The following is a 22,646-nucleotide window of genomic DNA, read 5'->3' on the forward strand; positions in this document are numbered from 1 at the left end:
TGCATGCCTATTGAAACATATACTTCCATTGTAAGTGTCTCACTTTAACCCCAGTTATTTATTTTTATTTTTTAAGAAAAAGTGAGACAAGTGGAAACCAATTTGTCTGGAAATCAAAATAATGCAACAAATGCTGCCGATTGAGCTTAGCTTGTGCCAAACCTGGAAAATTTAAGTGCATTTTTATTCTCTAACATAAGGCAACTAACAAGATGTTGCTCTCCTGTTGCCTGCTGTAATATCATCCTACGCCGCTAAATACTCATGCACATCTCCAGAAATACACACAGCTCCGCAGCAGATGTTGAGCTGATACCTAAATGCAAAAGACACAATGAACGCCTGTGAAAATCACTCAGCGCTGAAGGGGATGCATATGTGCCTGTCAGTTCAAAGACATTTGTTGGCTGTTCCTGCTCGAAAAGAAGGAGTCCTTCCTTCGCCTGTTGGTTGGTTGCTATGGATATCTCTCAAAAGCTCTTAGAATAATGGCACATCCCACCTCTGATGTCAGAGCTGTTGATGTGTGTGTAAAGAGGGAGCGAGCCGGAGCCTGTTGCTCATATCATCAAATGTGCCGCCCGCCAGCGCTCCAGAAGCTCCACAGCCTGTTGAGCGATCAGATGGAGTCGAACGCTGAGCAGCACACTGTATTTGTCCTCCTCCTTCTAGAGTAAAAGCGAAACAATCCTTATAAATGCCATGAACACTCTCAACTACAGATGAACTACGGTAAGTGTTTCCAAATGATGCATGGGGTTTTCCTTTTAAGCTTTTTGCAGTTGGGTTGTGTTGTCGTGGTGGGAGTTTAAGCGCAGAATGCTGAGGAAAGGAATGGGTTTTAACCAAAAAAAGTAATGTTGTTTGTTCAAATATGCAGTGGCTGTGTCCTGTGAGTCGTTGAAGTATTTAACTGCCCCAAATCTGATCTGGCTGCTTCGCTACTTCGATTGCAAAGCTTGTGGACTGAACGGGAACGAGTTTGCCTGTTTGAGAAAAGATAAATCAATATCGGTTCATAACACTTTCTTATATCGTGCAATATTAGTAGGACTTATTAAAGATTTTACTTGAACTATTATGCATGATATGCAGATTTATCAATCAGTTAATTGCATATATCAGTTTTTTTTCTCAGAAAAGCCCTTGAATGAAGATTTCAACTGAAAAATCTTTATTATTTACACATGTCGCTCCAAAATTGTATGACTTTCATTCTTCTGTGGAACACAAAGAGGGTATTTTAACAATATCTCAGTGTTGTTGTTTTTTACAATGAAAGTCAATGGGGTCTTCGGAATGTATTCTGTTGTGATTCGTCTAAAGAAAGAAAATCATACAGGTTTGGAATGACATAAGGGGAAAGAAAACGATGGCAGTGTTAGTTTTTGAATGTGCATAATTACCCCTATAAGGCTTCTTATTGTGGCAAATAGAGAACAGCACTGAGTAGAGTAGACAAAAGTTGCTTTGGAAATGAGTATATTGTTTGTTTTATATGATTGTGTGAACTTGTTCACCACAGAAATCAATTCAGTTGAGTTTGTTCGTATGTTTGAGAATAATTTAGAGTCCCTTCACACACACACTCTTGATTCATGTGCTCTGATGTCTTTAAAACACTGGTGAATTTGATAATCAATTCACTTTTGGCCGTTGCATCACATCTTGCTATTTTTAAGAAGCCATGTGGAGAGAAAGGTTTTTGTGTGTCTCTTAAAAGAATATGTTTACCCAAAAATTACTATTGTCATCTACTCACCAATATATCCTTTCAAACCTGTATTAGTTTCTTTCTTTTTCTGAACACAAAAGAAGATATTTTGAAAAATGTTCATTTTTTATCTTCTTTTGTGTGGTTTGCAGCGTGTTTCTTGTAGTAACCTTGAAATAAAGTGTTTAGAGGCCTAAAATGACCAGAAACGACCCTGCTAGGAAACAAAAAAAAACAACAAAAAAAAAACATGAAGGTTTTGTAATCGTATAAATAATCGAATGTTAAATCAACAGCTCTGAATATTCTATACATTCAACTATATGAAATATATTCATATTACTCCACATTTAATTTCTTAATGCTTTAATATATTTAGAAGTTTGGCTTTTAGAGAAACAGTACCATTGCACACCTTTTTATATTTGATATCAGCAATACAACAATTTGTTCATTTTACATAATTTTTTTTAAAAATCTACAGTATTTGCAACAGTTTGTATCAAATTACTGTGATTCATGTTCATTATTGTTTTGTCCTGAGAGCTGACAAACCTTAATGAGTGCTATTCAATTTCAGTGCCATTTTATTGTGCATTTTTAGATGCACGCTGGTCCAGTGTTTGATAAGCATTCAATCGATCCCCTGATGAAAGCCAAATAAGATGCCATTACCAAATGACTGCGGTCAGGATGAGTCAGTTTGGATGAATTTAACAGCACCAGTTATCCAGCATTCACAAATACATCTCAAATGTTCAAACTCTGCTAATACTAAAATTACACCACTCGTTTAATAACAAAATGTTAAGGATTTTCTATTATTTTTGGCCTAATGTTTGTCACACACAAAAACCTGTTTTGGTTCTAAATTTCTTGTTTTTGACTCAGTTCAGTATATTCTGTTCTGACTCTTACAGTATACATTCAGTCAACATTAGGATCTATTTGGACTATTATTAGCCATTTAAATATTTCATATAAATCGTCCTGAGATTAAGACATGTACAGAGGGCAAAAGTCTCTCAAGCTCACCAAGGCTGCATTTATTTGATTAAAAGATAAACTGTAAAATTGTTAAATATTATTACAATTACAATTAACTGTTTTCTTTTTGAATATATTGCAAAATGTTATTTATTTCTGTGATGCAACGCTGTATTTTCAGCATCATTACTCCAGTCTTCAGTGTCACATGATCTTCAGAAATAATTCGGATATTCTCTTCTATTATTCTGTTTGAGCTTTTGATAATTCAAATATTTCATATAAAATGGCATGAATACATGGTCAGATGTCTGGGACTACATTAGGGTTATTATAATTAACTATAAATAAAACCTTAAACAAGTTTGTTATTTGAAATAAAATAAACTTTTACTGAAATAAAATAAAATATATATAAAGAAACGTAAACTTGTTTTAGCAAGCTAAAAAGCAATATTTATTATTTTCATTTGATGTACTAAAATAACTGATATAAAATGAATAAAATCCATGTATATTAAAAAATAATAATATAAAACATATTTTATTTCGGACAACATTTCTCATTTTTATTTAGTTTAACTCAATGTACAAAAATAACTAAAACTGAAATACAAAATTAATTTAAAAAAAACTATTTTTTTTACTAAAACTTTATCTAAAATGTAAAAACAAATTCAAAATGTTAATAAAAACTCTAATAGTATCTCCAAAATACTAAAACAACACCGGACCGCACTGAAAATGTGCGTTATTTTTAGAACAAGAAAAGGTGATGATGTAAAAAGAGTCCAGGTTAAAGGTCAAATTAACTTGTCAAACGTTCATGTAGGTCAAAGGTCGACATATAGTGCTGTTTTCACTAGCGGCCTCAGACTTCTGGACTGGACTGTAGTTCTGTTAGCACGTATCAACACATTCAGGGCTCGATATCTCACTGTGGGTGGTTTGGGAAGAGTTGGTGACACTTACTCATAATGAAGTTCACTTCTCTGAATGTCAGAGAGTTTCTCGGTGGCTGAGTGGCATCTACGGCCATGAGTATGAAAGTTTTCCCAAGGTTGGAACGTGTCCTCTCTGTGAATCATCATTATATCGGACTGGTAGCTCCAGGTTAAGAATGAGTCATATTTACATATTATGAATTTCAAACCAGAAGATGACTGACATAAAAGTGAGTCTATCTATTTAACCAAGACAGTGATTCACGGCGTTTCTCTGGAGACTTCCTCTATCCAGTTATTTGCAACGGTGAGAAATGGACTCCCGCTCAGAACTTATTGAGAAGAGATTAGATCTCTACAAACAAACATTTTGCATAAACCTGTAGGAGTTTGGATTGATTTATAGCTGTTTTGACTACAAGGAACAGCAGCTTTTCCTGAGGATGAGCAAGGTACTACATTTACATTTATGCATTTAGCAGATGCTTTTTTAGTGTTCATGCATTCACTGGGAATCAAAAATTATAAATAAATAAATATAGCACTGTGTTTTCTGGTTGAGCTACAGCAACTTGATCTTCTTTCTGTGTTAATTGGAAAATAATTTTGCAAATGCCATATAATATTAATTAATTAATAAATTTTAGTGACATTTCTTATGTTTAAGCAATGTTTGTATAACATGTATTGGAGTTCAGTATTTAATTTTAACATGATAAAATATGGTTTTCCTCGTGTGGGGTTGGTTTGTTTGATTGAAAATACAATAAAAAGACAGCAATATTGTGAAATATTATAACAATTTAAAATAATAATTTTCTATTTGAATATATTTTAGGATGTAATTTATTCCTGCAATACAATGCAAAATTTTCTGCAAAATTAACCCAGTCTTCAGTCACATGATCCTTCAGAAATCATTCTAATATGCTGAATTTCTGCTTAAGAAACATTATTGTTATTATAATCATCAATGTTAAAAACTGTTGTGATTTAATTTTTTTAGGAAACGGCGATGAAAGGATTTTTAAGGATTATTTAATGAATAGAAAGTTTACAAGGACAGCATTTATTTGAAATAGATTTATTTTGAAACAATATTTAACTGTCTATTTTTTTGTTACATCAATTTAATGTCCCCTTGCCAAATAACAGTATTAAAAAAAAAAATTGACCAATAACAAATAGCAAGAAACCTTGACCAACATTATAATGCACTTTAGGGAAAACAAAAAAGTTTTTGACACCTTTTATAAAAGTCCTGAATTGGCATTAACAGCCCACTTTAGCTTTGTATAACATATTTTTGAGTTAGAGCATATTCAATGTGGCTTAATTCTATTCATTTTGAATTGATTGATAATACAAAGTGGTCTAGGAAGAGATCAGAATAGAGCTCAGCCAGAAAGTTGTCATGAATGACTGATTAAACGCTCACAATAAGACAAGGGAACTATATTAATAGAGAACATAGGGTCAATTGTGACTTGAAAAGTGCAGCTGGGATCTGCATAAGGATACGTTTTATTTCCTCTGACTGCAATTCCAGGTTCAAAGGACACGTCCCTGAGAGCTCTAGTGATTAACAATGACAAAAGCCTTCATCAGCTTGGTGTGTGGTGTAAAAGGGCTGGTTTCAACGAGCACGGTTAATGTCTTTCATACCTTCATGTACAATGTAATTGTGCGCTGTGGTCAGAATATAAATGGTCATTTCCTATATTGCCAAGATTATGGTTAGGTAGTGACTGTGTTTAATTAAGAAATGATGGTGAGTCTGTAGATTTGCTAACCGCAGTATTATTGAAGTGAGAAGCAATTTACAACACAGGCATTATCTTCCCGGTCTTTGGTGTCTGTGGAGTTGATTTAGTGCTTGATAAATGAATAGTTTGATCAATGAACAATTTGCTGAAAATGTACTCACCCTCTGACAATCTGAGATGTAAATGAGTTTGTTTCTTCATTAGAAGAACAGATTTGGAGAAATGTAGCATTACATCACTTTCTCACTAATAATGGATCCTCTGCAGTGAATGGGTGCCGTCAGAATGAGAGCTGATAAAAACATCACAGTAATCCACAACACTCCAGTCCATCAGTTAACATCTGAAGAAGTGAAAAGCTGTGTGTTTGTAAGAAACAGATTCACCATTGTGATGTTTTAACTTTGAATCATCGCTTCGAGCCGTAAGAAGCAATATGACGGATAGAGGACTCGTATTCTAGGACCTGGAAGCAATGGTTATAAAAAAAAAAAAGTTAAAACTAAAATTGACATTTTCAAGACATGTTCAAAATATACTTGTGGATTATCCTGATGTTTTTATCAGCTGTTTGGACTCTCATTCTGACGGAACCCATTCACTGCAGAGCATCCATTGGTGAGCAAGTGATGTAATGCTACATTTCTCCAAATCTCCAAACTTATCATTCACATTACATCTTGGATGTCCTTGGATGATGAGTACATTCTCAGCACATTTTTTAGTTCATTTTTGGGGAACTATTCCTTTAAAATAACTGTTGTTGTATGAAAAAGAACTGGACAAAGAAAAAAAAGAAAAACATGGGTTCTGGGAGTAAATAACGAAAGAGTTATTTTTGGATATATTTTGTAATGCGAGAGTTGTCTGGCCAGGAGTCTGTTCCCAATCAATGTCTTGCAGGGCTCAGGGATCCTCATCCATTCTGAGCTGCTTTACTCCCAGTCGACAGGCTCTGAGTGATGGTGGAGTAAATGTGTTTTGAAGCCTGGAGTTTATCATTGACGGTATCTAAAGGAATAAGTGAAGTGACACTGGGCGTCCTCGAATTCATCACCTTCAGCTCTCGTCCACAAACCTCTCATCTGGAGTTTGATAAGTATCAGTCCATCTCATCAGATGAAGTGCTTTTCTGACGCCATCCAGTGTTGCTGTCCTTGTTCTTCATCCTCCTTCAAACACATTTTCAGTTCTCTGTGGTCTTGAATGTATCTTCTCCAGCGGTGGTCCCCCTGAGGCGCGCTGCGGTCCGGTTAATGGAAGCGCTCAGTCTGTGGCAGTGACACTGTTCAGACTGACACCCACGTCTTCCGTTGCGGGCCGCTGTGGTTTCCGTTCCCTGAAGTGCTTGGGCATAATGGAGATTACTCACTGAGGTCTGCGTGCTGGTGTCACACATGAGATGGATGATAACTGCAGGAAAACCTGCTGGACAAATCCTTATGTAATCATTACATCATTTATTTTGAAGTTTGTGCGGCCATGTGATCCAGCTGAACTTGAAACAGTTTAGAATATTGAACGGAATGAGAGAACGGAACCAGAAAGCGATTAAACCCCTGGGTTGTTGCTCGTATGTGTGAATTAATAAACTGGCATCAGAATATTTTATTAAAGTGCCCCTTTTCTGAGAAATTAAAGTTTGTCATTTACTAGAAATGCAAGAATTCCAAGGATCATTCTGCATTAATATTTCAGATGAATGTCTTCAAATGTGTGAAAAAATAACATATTTTTATTACCTCATAAAAATGCCCTGACATTTATAATTTTATAATAGAATAATTTTAGTTTTTATTATTAAAGTTTTATAATGTTGAAATACTATACTATATAAAAATACTTAATAATTAAAGTTTTTAGATAAAAATGAAGGCTATTTTATTGACCAACAAGATTATTAGATTATTATTATTTTTCCCTTATTTTTATTGACATTTATTGTTTTCAAATATGTGCCATAAAAATATAATATTTTAATTGGCATAAAAAAGTTAATTACTTCATAAAATTAAGAGACAAATCAAAACAAGAATAAAGTATTAATTCCTAATGAGGTGAATTTCACAAAAACCTGTCTGTGTCACATTTCACATTAAAATCTACAAAATTTATATATTTATATATAATATTATTATTATTATTATTATTTTTTTTATTATATGAAGTATAATTTTTCTTTTATCAATTTAAAAGGTAGTATAATTAATAGAAGTATAATTTTTGGATAATACCTTGATATTAAAAACGCTATGAAATACTAATACTATAATAAAGTAATACTAAAGATAATGCTATAATTTAAAAAAAAAATTAATGGTAATTTTTTTTCCTAAAAATATTTTATTGGCCACTGATAGATTATTTTTTCATTATTTTCATGACATTTAATCCAAATTTCTACACAAATCATTTTAACCATAATGCCTCTGGAGATTTTTGCCATTTTTCATGATTCTCTCTGTGATCATTCTTTTTTTAATTAACCTAAATTATTAGTGCAACATATACATCCGCCATAAATAAATACTTTACAAATTTTTTTAATATACTTTATACTTTAAAATATACTGTGTATTTTTTTGCATTACAGTAATGTATTTATTTTGATCACATTAATGAAACTTGGCATTGTCTGCTTTCTTGTCATTTGTTAATGTCAAAGAAAAATGTTCTTGCATGTGTTTTTGAGATTCACCCAGTAGTGTGATCACAATCCATGATGAGGAGGTTTAGATCTTGAGCAGATTTTCAAAGTATGCTTGCACCAATGCAGTAATAAACAGAGGCATTATTTCAGAAATGGAGATCAGGATGGCCATGCTGCTTGCTGGAATTTAAATGCAAACACAAACCGAGATTTTAACACATCAGACTGCTGCGCTTCATGAAAACCTGCCAGGAATAGAAGCAGTGCTGTGGCAGAGGTTAAGTACAGTGAGAAGATGAAGAGGTTTGCTGAACCGCTGCGAAGCCCAGAGACTGTTTTATGAACAGTGGACACAAGCGAGGAAGAGAAAGCAATTATAGCCCGAAGATGTTGCTTGTTTCAATAGATTCAGCAATTTATTAAATCCACCCACTAATATCTAAAAAAGATAATCCGGCCCTCTCTCTCTGATTCCCGTTCGAGTCGATGTAAGCAGATGTCTTACGATATGAGCATAGTTAAATCATGTGTTGTGTGTGTAGTCATGTACTTACGTCGTCCCTGCCGATCTGTTGCAGGGAATATTCTCTGCTGCGAGCCACAAGTGTCATGACGAGAGAAAAGCAGGAATTCATTAAAAGATGATTTTAGGCAGTGCAAACAGATATTCAATGTTTTAAGCAAAACTCATAATTAACATAATTAACTAAATGAATGGTGGTAAATATCACTATAAAAAGTTTTTTTTTTTTTTTAAACAATTTTATTTTCAAAGATTTACATACAGATTAAGATAAGAGTTACATTTTTCATTATGACACACATATATTGCCTATATATATATATACACAAAAATAAAATAAATAAATAAAATAAATAAATAAATACAAATAGTTCACTATAAAAAGTTTATGGAAATAATGGGGGGGGGGGTTACGTCATCAACGGTGACATTATAGTTTTATTTAATTTACTTTATTACATAATTTAATATACATTTTCATTATATATATATAATTTTTTTTTCTTGACATTTAAGCACATTTCTATTGTTACTACAATGCATTCGGACATTTTCACATTATTCACATATTCTTTATGTGATTTTGCTCATTATGTTATTATTGGTATTGGGATTTTTTTTTTTTCTTTTTTTGGAAAATTGAGTTGCACCTCAATTTGCAATTGAGTTTACCTCATGTTTACCATGAAGTTCTTAACTGAAAATTAGGAAGTTGTTATAGGTTTAAATCCCGCTGTGCGTTGTACAAAAGTGTCTGTTAAGACTCTACTAACTTCTTTTGCACATCCATCTCAAACTCTGTAGTGCATTAGTGATGAGGAAAAATGAGCAGATCAATCTAATGGTGACAGACAAACTGCTGCTGGCATTCTTTGACAAATCCATGGGCATGATGGGAAAGTCAGACGGCCACAGATCCATCAAACTGAGGGAGCAGAAGTCGTAGAGACGTAGAGCTGCAGGATGCAGACCGGACCCCATAGACGATGGGTGGGCGGCACCAGAAGAGAGCATGAGATGCGTGGGACGGGGAGGGGTGCGTTTGCCAAGTGCTCTCACCAGACAGCAGTGGAGGATGGTGTATCATCACCCAAAACATGAATCTTCCTGTTTAATCACGACAGACGAGCACTGTGGCTTTAAAGTGCACAAAAATAGTTAGCATAATAATGTGACGAACATAATGGAAATGAAGCACAACACTGACATCACGATACTAGCTCTTCAGTAGGATCTGGTGAAAAAATAGCTAAAAATAATATTTGATGTTTTTCAGCCAGTTTATGTATTTATATATGCATATGCATTTATCTTAAATGTCTTAAGAGTCATTCTCCCCCTCCCAGGTAGTTAAAAAATGCTTAATGTAAGAATTACGATAAGTTTTCTGCTGTATTTGACTAATTAGGCACAAGAAAGCATGATATTTAATCATTTTAATCTAAAAGACCTTATATAACAACACATATACAGCAATATACCTACATACAGTCTACCTTTTAAAAGTTTGGAGTCAGTAAGATTTTTTTTATGTTTTTGAAAGTGGTCTCTTCTGCTCACCAAGGCTGGATTTTTAAATTAGTTAACACAGTAAAATCAGTAATATTGTGAGATATTATTAAAATTTAATACGGCTGTTTTCTATTTGAATATATTTTAAAACGTAATTTATTCCTGTGATGTAAAGCTGACTTTTCAGCACCATTACTCCAGTCGTCAGAGTCACATGATCTTCAGAAATCATTCTGAGATGCTGACTATTATTATTGTTAAAAACAGATGTGAACAGAACTATAAAAACAATAGTTCACTGAGAACTCGATGCCCAAATAAAAAGCGCATAAAAATAAGTGCAGCGCTCTATTTAATATCACCATCAAAATGATTAAGTATATGCATTATCATCATGAATATTTAATTTATTGGCCATCCGTGCTGTTTTTGCTGGATGATGTGTTTTGATGTGTTCAACAGCACAGAGAGGATCTTTTATTGTGTGTAAAGATGCACCGGAAGAAAAGCTTTGGCTTCTATTATGTTTGACATGCAAATAAGTATCAGCCATACATAATTCAATAAGCCTCATACAAATCAGCCAGGAGATATTTCCCATGCTATCCATCACAGCACTGATATTCTAGTTATTGTTTTGTCATTAAGCTTTCCCACACATGCACTATTCTAAAATAAGTTTGTACTTGATGCTAAACAATACATTCATTTAGAGAATAATGTACGATTGACTTTAAACAAAGATCTGTATATTTGGTCTAAATGGGTCAGAGCTCATGTAAGTAACGGCGGGAGTAAGACTTGTTATTTCTGGCTGATCAAAATATGAAACTTGTCAGATTTTGCCTTATGATATCAGATCCAGCTGGGTTTTTTGATATATCAGAAGCAGCACGGAGTATATTAAACACACAAGTAATTTTCTCTGGCTGTCACAGTATGATTATTTTTGCCTTTCAACAGTCACCGAATCTAGCAATGTTCATAAGAGATATCTGTAATCTTCTTGTGCTCCGCATATGTAATATCACATTACCAGACCGCTCTCTTATTCTGCTCAAGTAGCTCAGTCATATAACTGAAAATCGGGGAACAACTCGTTTTGTTCAAATGGCACTTTCACTTGTCATGACTTGTAGAGTCTAGAGATCAAAATAGATATACTGTATATTAAGAAACATAAGATACGCCTATATATTAGGGCTGTCAAACAATGTGGCAATGAGTTAATCTAATTAGTCAGAAATTACAAAACCAAAATTAAAAGAGCATCAAATAAATATAGAAAAAAAAGAAAAATTTGATTTGATTAGACAAAATGTATTACACAGAAACTTTTAGGCTACAAGGCCATGATTTTATTTTTATTGCAGCTCAGTGGTGGCACGAATCTGAAAAATTAAAGTTAGATAAATGATGCCTTGAGATTTAATGGGTTTTAAATATTAAAGGGATAGTTCACCCCAAAATTTAAATGGTCATTATTTATTCATTGCTCAAACCTGTAGGACTTTATTTGTTCTAAAAGAAGACAATTTGAGAAATGTCTCCGTATTTTCGTTTTTATTTTCTTGAATGTTTAATGGTGACCAAAACAATTTGGTTACAGACATTCTACAAAAGATAATTTCTGTTCTGCAAAATAAAGACAGTCCTATAGGTTTGGGTGAGTTATTTTTGGGTGAACTATCCTTTTAGTGTTTGATTGATTGATTTATTGATTGAATGCTTGATTTTGAATAATTTTTAATGAAATTATGCTCTAAATAAGAAACTAAAGTAAGTCATTGAGTCATTCGTTCATTCAAACGGCTGATTCATTCAGGAATGAAGTAAATGGCTCTTTTTCTGAATAGACCATTGAATCATTGATTCCCCTGATTTGTTCAAAACATGGCTTCGTTCAGAAGCAAATCACTGCCATGTTGCTTCTGTTAGTTCTGCTGTGGCTTTATAGGTAACATCTCCGTTGAAAATTGAGCTAAAATAGACAATGTTGAGTCTAAAACAACACAATATTAAGTTCTTATTTATGGAACTGTGTTGTATAAAACCATTATCACATTTGCACTTGTGCTGTTTGGGACAAAAACAGCACTTTTGTGAAAATGCACTCTTTGCTCGTGTGATATAATTTAACTATATCATATGATATAAATATGAGACAAAATCTCATACGGGGTATTTTTGCCCCAAACTCTTGAGTTTTAGGGGCATATAACCACATTCTATAAGCTACATCAAGCAGTGAGTTGTTTCCCTGCATCATGTTCTTCACCAATCAACTGTATGAAATGTAAGATTACTAAAGTGACATTAATTGATTGTTTTTCCATAGGTTCTATAGCCAACTAATTAAATTAACTTGTTAAATCGAAAGCCCTAATACATATGTTTTACAGATGAATGAAAAATACAGGTTTGGAACAACGTGAAAGTTAGGAAATGACAAAATGTTCATTTTGGGAAGAAGCGTTCTTTGAAAGCAGAGGGTTGAAGTCCTCAGCGCTCAGTTTTCTTCATGATGGAGGTTAGCACTGTTAGGTTTGGGAAGTGTGCACAGCATGTTACTGTCAGAATCACAGTCCTGTGACTCAGAGGCAATCTGGAGAAAAAGCCCTGGAGCAAAGCTGTGATCTCGCTGCGTCAGAGAGAAATCTACGCTTGAAACTCACAGTTACCAACGCTGAAGTTCAAAGGTTCGCTCATCTCCTCGATTTTTCTAGCATTCTGTCCATCCGTGCTGTAGTTCCTCAAAAGGAAGAGTTCACCAAAAAGAAAACTGTGCCATTGTTTACTCCTCCTCTTGTTCTTCCAAACCCACTGACTTTTTTTCTTCTTCTGTGGATCAGAAATCTTGGAGAATGTATTGGAAAGAAACAATGTGAACAATGTAATACTGCGTCCAGGTGACAAAAGCACCACGGACATACAATGAAACACGTCTATTTGACAGCACGTTATATTCCAAGTCTTCTGAAGTCATATGATTGCATTAAATGAGGAACTTACTGAAATGAAGTCATTATTATCCTAAAATCACACATGCACATTTCCAAATGTGGCACATCAAGAAGCATTGCACTATGCTGTGTGCCATTTAGAATTGAATTGAGTTTATATACTTAAATTCTGGTTCACTTTTAATGTGTGTTTTTGTTGTCTGTGCCCACTCTTTGAAAACTAGTGTTTGCCTGTCAAATTAAAAAGCCACCAATCGCCACCATTTTCCACAGACATCCGTTCCTTTTCCCAGCTTCTTCTTCCCGTCACTGTGTGGAACTTGTTGACCCCTGCCTTTCACCTTCCTCTCATCCACTTATTCTCATGTCACCCTTTCTTTGACACTCAACCCTTCTTAAGATAAAGGCCGTCTTGTGCAGAAGATAAAGGCAGTGGACGCCCCTCAGCAGCACCATGTTTGGTGCACGCTTAATTTGACAGCTCGGAAACAAAAGGCAAAGAGTAATCATTATCTGGTGGCGACTGACAGTGCAGGTGCCTAATAAGCATGCAGTGACGCACACGCTTCCTGATTTTAGCTTCCCGAAGGCTCCCATCTTGGCCCCTGATTGGTGCCTGATCACACAAGGCCACAGACACTAATTTGTGACTTGTGAACCCATCACAGCTTAATCATGGTAATTGATTTAATTAGTTTGGACACTGGCCATGAGGGTGTAAAGCATCTGGGAACAGCGTTGTGCACCATTCCAAACTGAAATGACAATGACTTTTTACATTTTATATTTTATTTTTAGTCATTATGTTATTAATTATACAGAATTAAAATAAATTAACTTTTTAGTATTTTTGTTATACAGTATTAATGAATTAATTGTGTGTGTGTGTGTGTATATATATATATATATATATATATATTAAGTGAACTTAAAATGTAATATTAAATAAGGAAATATAGAATTTTAATTTGAATGTAAATGGAATGACATGTTGACGTTTGTAAGCTGTTGTTTGAAAAATAGTATTGAAGTTTGAACATTTTATATATTTAAAATATTGCATATATTTTTGTTAATAATTTTGTCATTTTATACATTATATATTAAGTTTTTTTTTTGTTATAGTTAACCATAAAAATGTAACTTGTTAATTGTTGTATAACTTGTAAAAATGTATAACTTGTAAAAAAATGTTAATTAAAAATAAGATCTTAATAATAAGAAGAATACACTTTTTTGTATTATTTCAGCTACAATTGCAAAAACAGCATTTCTGATTTTGTAACATGATTAACTACAATACAGCTGCAATAAAAATTGAAAACTATGTAGACGTTTAGAAAGAAATTAATAAAAATTTACATTTAAAATACCAATTAAAACTGATTAAAAATATTAATATTTATGATAATAATGCTTCAATGATACTAAAATAGCACTACAAATTTAATTTAATTTAATTTAATTTAATTTAATTTAATTTAATTTAATTTAATTTAATTTAATTTAATGCTTGACCTGTGTTAATTTTCTTTGAAATAAAATAATTCCTCTTCCTCTGAGAAGTGGCCAATTCAATTCATTTTCCCAAAGTCAAAAGGAACTAATAAATTCTGCCTAACCTTGAATGTCTTTACTGGTGAGACGTCGAGCCAGAGCATTTCATTTGATCACTTAGACTGTGGTTTGCATTGCGGCGTTACAAGAAGAGTATCTAAGGTTTAGAATCCTCCACTTGTTGTGAAAAAGAGGTGTTGGAAGCACTTGAGTTATTCATTTTCACACTGTTACTTGTTTGGGAATGCTTCCTGTTGTGGGCTCAGACAAGATATTCTGTTTACTTGTTCTGTAAGGGTTCATTCACTGGCAGGTCCCATGCAAAAAGTCTCAACATAAAGCATCTGAAAGTCCCAGATGCTCCTAAAAAACAAGTGATGCCATATCGATAAAACGGTGGTGCCTAAACAGTGCCTGAACCGATACTTTTAAAAAAAGAGCCACAAAAAACTATGGATAACATGAACATTAAAACGACTTCAAATAAATCCATAGCATTCACAAGTTGTGCTTCCCTTACTCTAAGACTAATAAATGTATTTCATGATCTGGGTCATTATTTAATACAAAACCACACAATGTTTCTATTGTATCTCTGTCAGTCACTCTGATATTTAGTTAAAATGAGTGCGGTCATTCTCTATAAAGTAGCAACAAAGTCATTTGTAAAGTACAGTACTGTGCGAAAGTCTTAGGCACATTAGTATTTGCACATTGTTTTTCAGGTAGCTTTGCAAGAAGGTTTCTTCAAGCATCTTGGAGATACACCCACAGTTCTTCTGGGTTTAGCTTGTCTCAGGTTCATCTGTTTCTTTATGTAATCAAAGACAGATTCGGTGATGGTGAGATCAGATCTCCATGTGGAGCACCGGCTGTTGTCAGACTGCTTGTGCATTCAAAAATCTCACTAGATTATTATTAAAATGAATGGCAAAATGAATGTTTGGAAACGTAAACTGATATTTTCTACCAACACACTACAGCAAAATATATAAATAACTGGCCAAACACCATTCTTTGGGGTGAAAATACTAACTTGCCTAAGACTTTTGCAAGGTAGCGTATGCATAAAGTACGTATAATTAGATTAAGTATATTTAAAAAAGTGTAATTAAAGCATGTGTTCATGTGTGTTAAGAGCTAGAGTGAAAACTTTACAGTAGATGAGAAACCGACTGCTCCCTCGTGACCTTTTGTAAACTGTATTTATGACAAAGAACTGCGCAGACACCGATATTATAACAATCTGTCGATAAACATACCTTGTGTCCTACTAACCATTTCTTTGTGAAGTGACTGTATATCCAGTTTTACAAATGCAATGCTTTAAACACTAAAACTACTGTAAAAATGACAAGAAGCTAGAAGAATACACAGCAGCTAAAATAATACACAACTTGTACCAGAAGACTGAATAAATAAAAAATTATAATCTTCTCGTTTCTACACATTGACTTTCATTGTAAGTGCCTCACAAGTGCCTTTTTTAACCAGGGAGGGAAAATACATAATTTCCCAGAACTCATTGTCTGTTGAATTTCATTGAATTAACTGTTTTTTTTTTGTTTGTTTGTTTTTTTACAATGGATAAGTAAGTTATTTATTTTATTTTGAAATTTATTCTATTTTATTTATTTTAGTTGTTATTGTTGTGGTAATCAACATTATGCCCCTAATGCCTCTGATTAAACTTAACTTGTATCAAAAAAGGAAGTTGATGGTCACTCAGGTTTCTGTCGGAGTTTATAAAAGTGACATAAATTGCACTAATATCATCAATAAGGCCCTTTCACACCAAAACAATCGTTCTAATGCTGTGAAAACAGGGAAGTTCACAGCACATCTAAAAGATAACGACAGAGGAGCGACATCACTGGAATCACTTTTAAATCTTTTATTTTTTTTTAGCCGATGAAACCCTGACAGTCAATCAGAATCCACCCATTTTTAACGAGCTCAAGCATTTCAAGCATCAGACGACAAAAACTGTGTGCTTAAACAGAATACTATTCTCTGCTGGTGTGAATGTTAATGATAGTTATCATTATCTTGGAGTGAACAAGCCTTAATACGTCGATCACTAATCAGCCGTCTCTCTCTCATTGAGCAGGTCATTCTTTGAGAGGAAGCGCTGGGCTACAGGCATGTGACCGCCGCTGAGCTAAAGATGACTTTACTGGGAGGCGATGGTTCGGATTACGACTACAGTGCTTTAAGTTGCACCTCGGACGACTCTCTGAACGGGCCCCCCATCCAGGAACGAGAGGCCCTCAAGGGTGTTTATTACAAACGGGCGCAACACCTGCCTCTGACCGACCCCAACATCACCGATGCGCTCCATCTGGACGACAACGGCAACCTGCCTTCCAGCGGCCAGCGGCTGCACGTCATCATTAACGTGGGCGGCCTGCGGTACCAGCTTCCCTGGACCACGCTGGAGGACTTCCCCCTCTCGCGTCTGGGCCAGTTGCATCTGTGCAGCAGCTTCGACGAGATCATGCGGGTGTGCGACGACTACGACGTGGTCCACAACGAGTTCTTCTTCGACCGCAGTCCCTGCGCCTTCCAGACCATCCTCACCTTCCTGCGCGCCGGGAAACTGCGCTCTCTGCGCGAGATGTGCGCCCTGTCCTTCCGAGAAGAGCTGCTCTATTGGGGCGTCCCGGAGGAGAGCTTGGAGTGGTGCTGCCGGAGACGCCTCCTGCAGCGCGTGGAGGAGTGCAACGAGTTAGAGCGGGTGGCAGAGGAGGACGAGGAGAATGAGGATGACAGCCAAAGCAGTTTGACCAGAGAGTCTCGCCTCAGCCGCTGGATGGGAAAGCTAAGAGACATGGTGGAGAAGCCTCACTCCGGCCTGCCGGGGAAGATCTTCGCCTGCCTTTCAGTGCTGTTCGTCACAATAACAGCCATCAACCTGTCCATAAGCACCATGCCTGCCATGAGGGAGGAGGAGGAGACGGTAAGTGTCAGTTTGTCCTGCCATTTAGTTAAGAAGTTTGGGGCTTTTTGGAAACAAATGAAACTTTTATTTAGTAAGGAGGCATTCAATTGATGATTTATAATGTTACAAAATAATTTTATTTCAACTAAATAAAAGTTTCTATAAAATAAATCATGGTTTCCACAAAAATATAACCTGTTTTCGACATTGATTATAATAGGAAATGTTTATTTAGCAGCAGATCAGCATATTGGAATGATTTCTGAAGGATCATGTGACACTGAAGACTGGAGGAATGATGATGAAAATTCAGCTGCGCATCACCGGAATAAATTACATTTTACAATATATTTAAATAAAAAATCATCTATTTTTAATTGGAAAAAAAAATCACAATTTTACAGTTTTTACTGTAATTTTGATCAAATAAATGCATCCTTTGTGATCATGAAATTAAAAACCTACCTACGTCAAACACGGTAGCGTAAATCAGATTTGCATGAAATGTTAGGGATTAAATTCAGATTCTGACCAGCACAGATAATCACTTTTTTGTTTGTTTGTTTTGGCTGATAACTGATAAATGGCTGATATTAATACTATTTTTAACACTTAAAAACGTAGTGTTTAACATTTTTATTTATCACAACATTATAACGTAAAGTATGGAAAAGGGAGATTTACTACAGATTACATTTTATAGTGCTATTAAAATATACTTTTTTATACATTTTAATTGAGCAAATCTAAAAAGCACTATATAAATAAGTTTGACTCGACTCGAGTTGAAACCACTTCAGGTTTGCTCCTGCAGACTATAGTTGGAACTCAAACACGGGAACCAGTTAATCAAGGTCTTCAAGTTCACTTGAAAATTACAGTCATGTTTCTCAGAGCTCATCTCAAGGAGTCAGATCGAGTACACTTACTGAAATTCATCAAGCTCCAAGAGCCCTGTTCAGAACCGTTCTGCTCAACCAAAGCAAAGGCTTTTCTTCAGGAGAAGTCATCTTTTTCCAGAAATAATTTGTGGCAATTAGAGTTAAACCAGCTCCTTCTCTGATTGAATTAAGACACCCATTGGCTCGGCTCAGATCAGTCACTGGAATAATTAAAATTGCTGCCCCTGGTACAGAGAAAAACAAGAGCATAGAAGATTCAATTAAGTCTTAAACCAACATAGCACCAGCCAGACAGAGGCTCCTTTCATTTTCATGAAATATGTCCTTTGTGTTTGTCACTATTTATCTTCTGTGAGGAAAAAATCGTTTTTTAAGTATATAGTAATGATCTCAAGCGGGTTTAGCAGATCTGGTGGTTTGTGCATCTGGCACGGGGTTCATTTTTAAGGATCCAGGATGCAAAGATGCAGGTGAGTAGTTCTTGCATTTTATCATATTATTTCGTAGCATTGAAGCATCAAGCGTCCAAACAATATTTATACAATGGGGTTTCATTTTCAATGCACTTACTGACACTATTTTTACAATTGAGCTGAAGACATTTTCTTTACCACAGTCAACACTGTTTTCTTTCCTCTGTTGTTGTTAGTCTTCAAAGTGAGATCCTAGGATTTTATGAAAATGAAAAAGACACCGGAAAAAGCGAGGTGAGATGAGGTGAAATAATAATAATATGCAGCAAAGTTGTGGAAACAGATCCAGGAAGAATGTGTTTGCATGAATCCCTGGCTTCCTCTAGTGGACTACTAGCAGTATTGACACTGAGAACAAGACACCAACCGGCATCAGAGGAAGATGAGGATTTGTTTCCTTATACTGCAGAACACAAAAGAAGATATTAGAAGATTTTTTTGATGATTGGAAGATAGTGTAGGCCTAAGTTTTAGTTGTTTTAGCAGCTCTATATGTTTGAAGAGAATGCTATGCAAGATATAAGATTATTCACAACAACTGAATTCAAGCAACAACACTGAACAGTACAAATGTTATCTAAACCACTCTCTAAAAATAATTTCTTGTGAATGTTTTTTTCCTTGCATGCATCAAGCTCCATTTTCATGAATTAAGTCCTTTGTGTTTGTCACATGTCCAGGGGCGGATCTACCGGGGTGGCATAAGGTGGCAAATGCCACCCTAAAAGAAAGCCTTGCCACCCCTGCTGCCACCCCAGTTGGTAGCAATTTGAAAATTTACAAGCGCGAATATTTCGTGATTCGTGATCCCGCTCCGAACTCCCGAACTGATTCAAATGATTTGCGATCCCCAAACCGACTCTAATGATTCGCGAACCCGCTCCGAACTCTCAAACTGACTCAAATGATTCGCGATCCCGCTCCGAACTCCCGAACTGATTCAACTGATTTGCGATCCCCAAACTGACTCAAATGATTCTCGAACCCGCTTTGAACTCCCGAACTGACTCAAATGATTCGCGAACCCGGTACGAACTCCAGAACTGATTCAAATTATTCGCGATCCCGCTCCACTGACTCAAATGATTCGTGAACCCACTCTGAACTCCCGAACTGACTCAAATGATTCGCGATCCCCATAACTGACTCAAACGATTCGCGATCCCGCTCCGAACTCTCGAATTGATTCAAATGATTCGCGAACGCGCTCCGAACTCCCGAACTGATTCAAATGATTTGCGATGCCCAAACTGACTCAAATGATTCGCGAACCCGCTCCGAACTCAAGAACTGACTCAAATGATTCGCGATCCCGCTCCGAACTCCCGAACTGACTCAAATGATTCGCGATCCCAATAACTAACTCAGATGATTCGCGATCCCGCTCCGAACTCTCGAATTGATTCAAATGATTCGCGATCCCGCTCCGAACTCCCTAACTGACTCAAATGATTCGGGATCCCCATATGAGTCAGTTATGTATATGTAATGTAATGATAATGACACTAAATAAAAATTAACTAAATTTAGCACCGAAACAATAAAATACATTATAATAAAATAAGTGAATAAAAGCTAATTAAATAAGAATACATTAAGATGTTAATGTTTCTGAAAACAATATCTAATGCTCACCAAGTCTGCATGTGAAAAATGTAATATTTTTTTACTTTTCTTTTGTAATTTTTTTAATCATTAGAATGTAATTTATTCCTGTGATCAAAGCTGAATTTTCAGCATCATTCCTCCGGTCTTCAGTCTCACAGCATCCTTCAGAAATCATTCGTATATGCTGATTTGCTGCTCAAGAAACATTTCATAATATTTCCAATGTTTATGGAAACCATTTATTTTTTCAGGGTTCTTTGATGAAAATTCTAAATAGTAGCATTTATTCAAAATAGAAATATTTTGTACCGTCATAAATGTTTTTACTGTTACTTTTGATGAATTTAACGTGTCCTTGCTGAATAAAAGCATACATTTCTTAACAGACTCTAAACTTTTAAATGGTGGTTTTATACATAAAGAACCTAGTTCAATAACCTTCGCTCAAAATCCCAAGTTTTCTAACTTTCCATTCGTCTGTTTTCAGGGTAAATGCTCTCAGATGTGCTACAACATCTTCATCGTGGAGACGGTGTGTGTGGCCTGGTTCTCACTGGAGTTCACGCTGCGCTTCATCCAAGACCGCAGCAAGCTGGCCTTCCTCCGGCGGCCGCTCAACCTGATCGACGTCATAGCCATCCTGCCCTACTACATCACGCTGGTGGTGGACAGCACCTCCACGGGCGAGAAGCGCTTGGGCTCAGGCAACAGCTATCTGGACAAAGTAGGCCTGGTGCTGCGCGTGCTGCGGGCATTACGCATCCTCTACGTGATGCGGCTGGCGCGCCACTCTCTTGGACTGCAGACTCTCGGGCTGACGGCGCGCCGGTGCACGCGGGAGTTCGGCTTGCTCCTCCTCTTCCTTTGCGTGGCCATAGCTCTCTTCTCCCCGCTGCTCTACCTGATTGAGAACGAGGCTGGGGTCACGCGAGAGTTCAGTAGCATTCCTGCAACGTACTGGTGGGCCGTGATCACCATGACCACGGTGGGTTACGGCGACATGGTGCCGCGCAGCATCCCCGGACAGGTGGTGGCGCTCAGCAGCATCCTCAGCGGGATCCTGCTCATGGCGTTCCCCGTCACCTCCATCTTCCACACGTTCTCGCGCTCCTATGTGGAGCTCAAGCAGGAGCAGCAGCGGCTGCTGCAGCGCAGGACGCACTTTCTGCTGCGCAGCCGCATCGCAGGTCTCAGTAGCAACCTGTCACTGGAGAGCGACGTGCTTTTTCCTAGCACCTCGTCTGATCACAGAAACCGAGAGGAATAGGAGTTCAAGAAAGTGTAGGGTGCTAATGGACGCGAAATATAAAGCAACTGTTTTGAATGTCGTTTTACATGTTGTCCATCAACAATCCATTAAAGGTATAGGTTAAAAAAAAAAATCAAAAATGAAAATTCTGTCACCATTTACTCGCCCCCATGTCCTTCCACAGCAGGAATTTGGTTAAAGTGCTTCCCAAAAATTAATAAATTCTGTCATCATTTACTCATCCTCAAGTTGTTCCAAACCTGTTTGAGATTAATTCTTCTTCTGAACACAAAAGAAGAGATCTGGAAGACTTTCGGTAACAGTTGCTGGTCCTCATTGACTTCCATAATATGGAAAAAATACTATGGAAGTCAATGGGTACCGTCAACTGTTTGGTTACCAACATTCTTCAAAATCTCTACTTTTGTGTTCATCTGAAGAAAGAAACTCGTACAGGTTTGGAACAACTTGTGTAAATCAAAGAATTGAAAAATAAAATTACCTTCAAGTCAGTCTCCCCATCGAACGTAAAACAAATCCATATGATCACAGAATTTTCATTTTTGGGTGAACTATCCCTATAAAAGTCTATTAGAGGTGCTCAGTCATGAACTTTCCAGCAGAACTGACTTCAGAGTTTAAGTTGAACACATTTGAAACTTTCAGAGCTTATTCGAAAATGACTGGCTGTAAATGTGATAAGGTTGTTCTTAATGATTAGGTCACCAAAAATGAAAATTCTGTCATCACTGAAGGTGTGTTCACACCAAGGTCAGTAACTATAACAGTAACCATGAAGTTGTAATAATTGTTCTAATTCCATGAGAAGAGTGAAGTCCACAGCAAAACTACAGTAT

The 22,646-nt window shown here is 36.1% G+C and overlaps 1 protein-coding gene across 1 annotated transcript; it reads left to right on the forward strand.

Moving 5' to 3' along the window:
• The first annotated feature begins 452 nt into the window (after window positions 1–452).
• Window positions 453–21,947, forward strand: LOC113065629 (potassium voltage-gated channel subfamily G member 1-like). The gene is made up of 3 exons (XM_026237050.1): window positions 453–732; window positions 16,727–17,575; window positions 21,028–21,947. The coding sequence occupies exons 2-3, from the start codon at window positions 16,784–16,786 to the stop codon at window positions 21,805–21,807; spliced, it is 1,572 nt and encodes a 523-aa protein (XP_026092835.1). The 5' UTR covers window positions 453–732; window positions 16,727–16,783; the 3' UTR covers window positions 21,808–21,947.
• The last annotated feature ends 699 nt before the right edge of the window (window positions 21,948–22,646 follow it).

The sequence above is a fragment of the Carassius auratus genome, chromosome 48 (genome assembly GCF_003368295.1).
Source record: "Carassius auratus strain Wakin chromosome 48, ASM336829v1, whole genome shotgun sequence".
In the NCBI taxonomy this organism is placed as follows: Eukaryota; Metazoa; Chordata; class Actinopteri; order Cypriniformes; family Cyprinidae; genus Carassius; species Carassius auratus.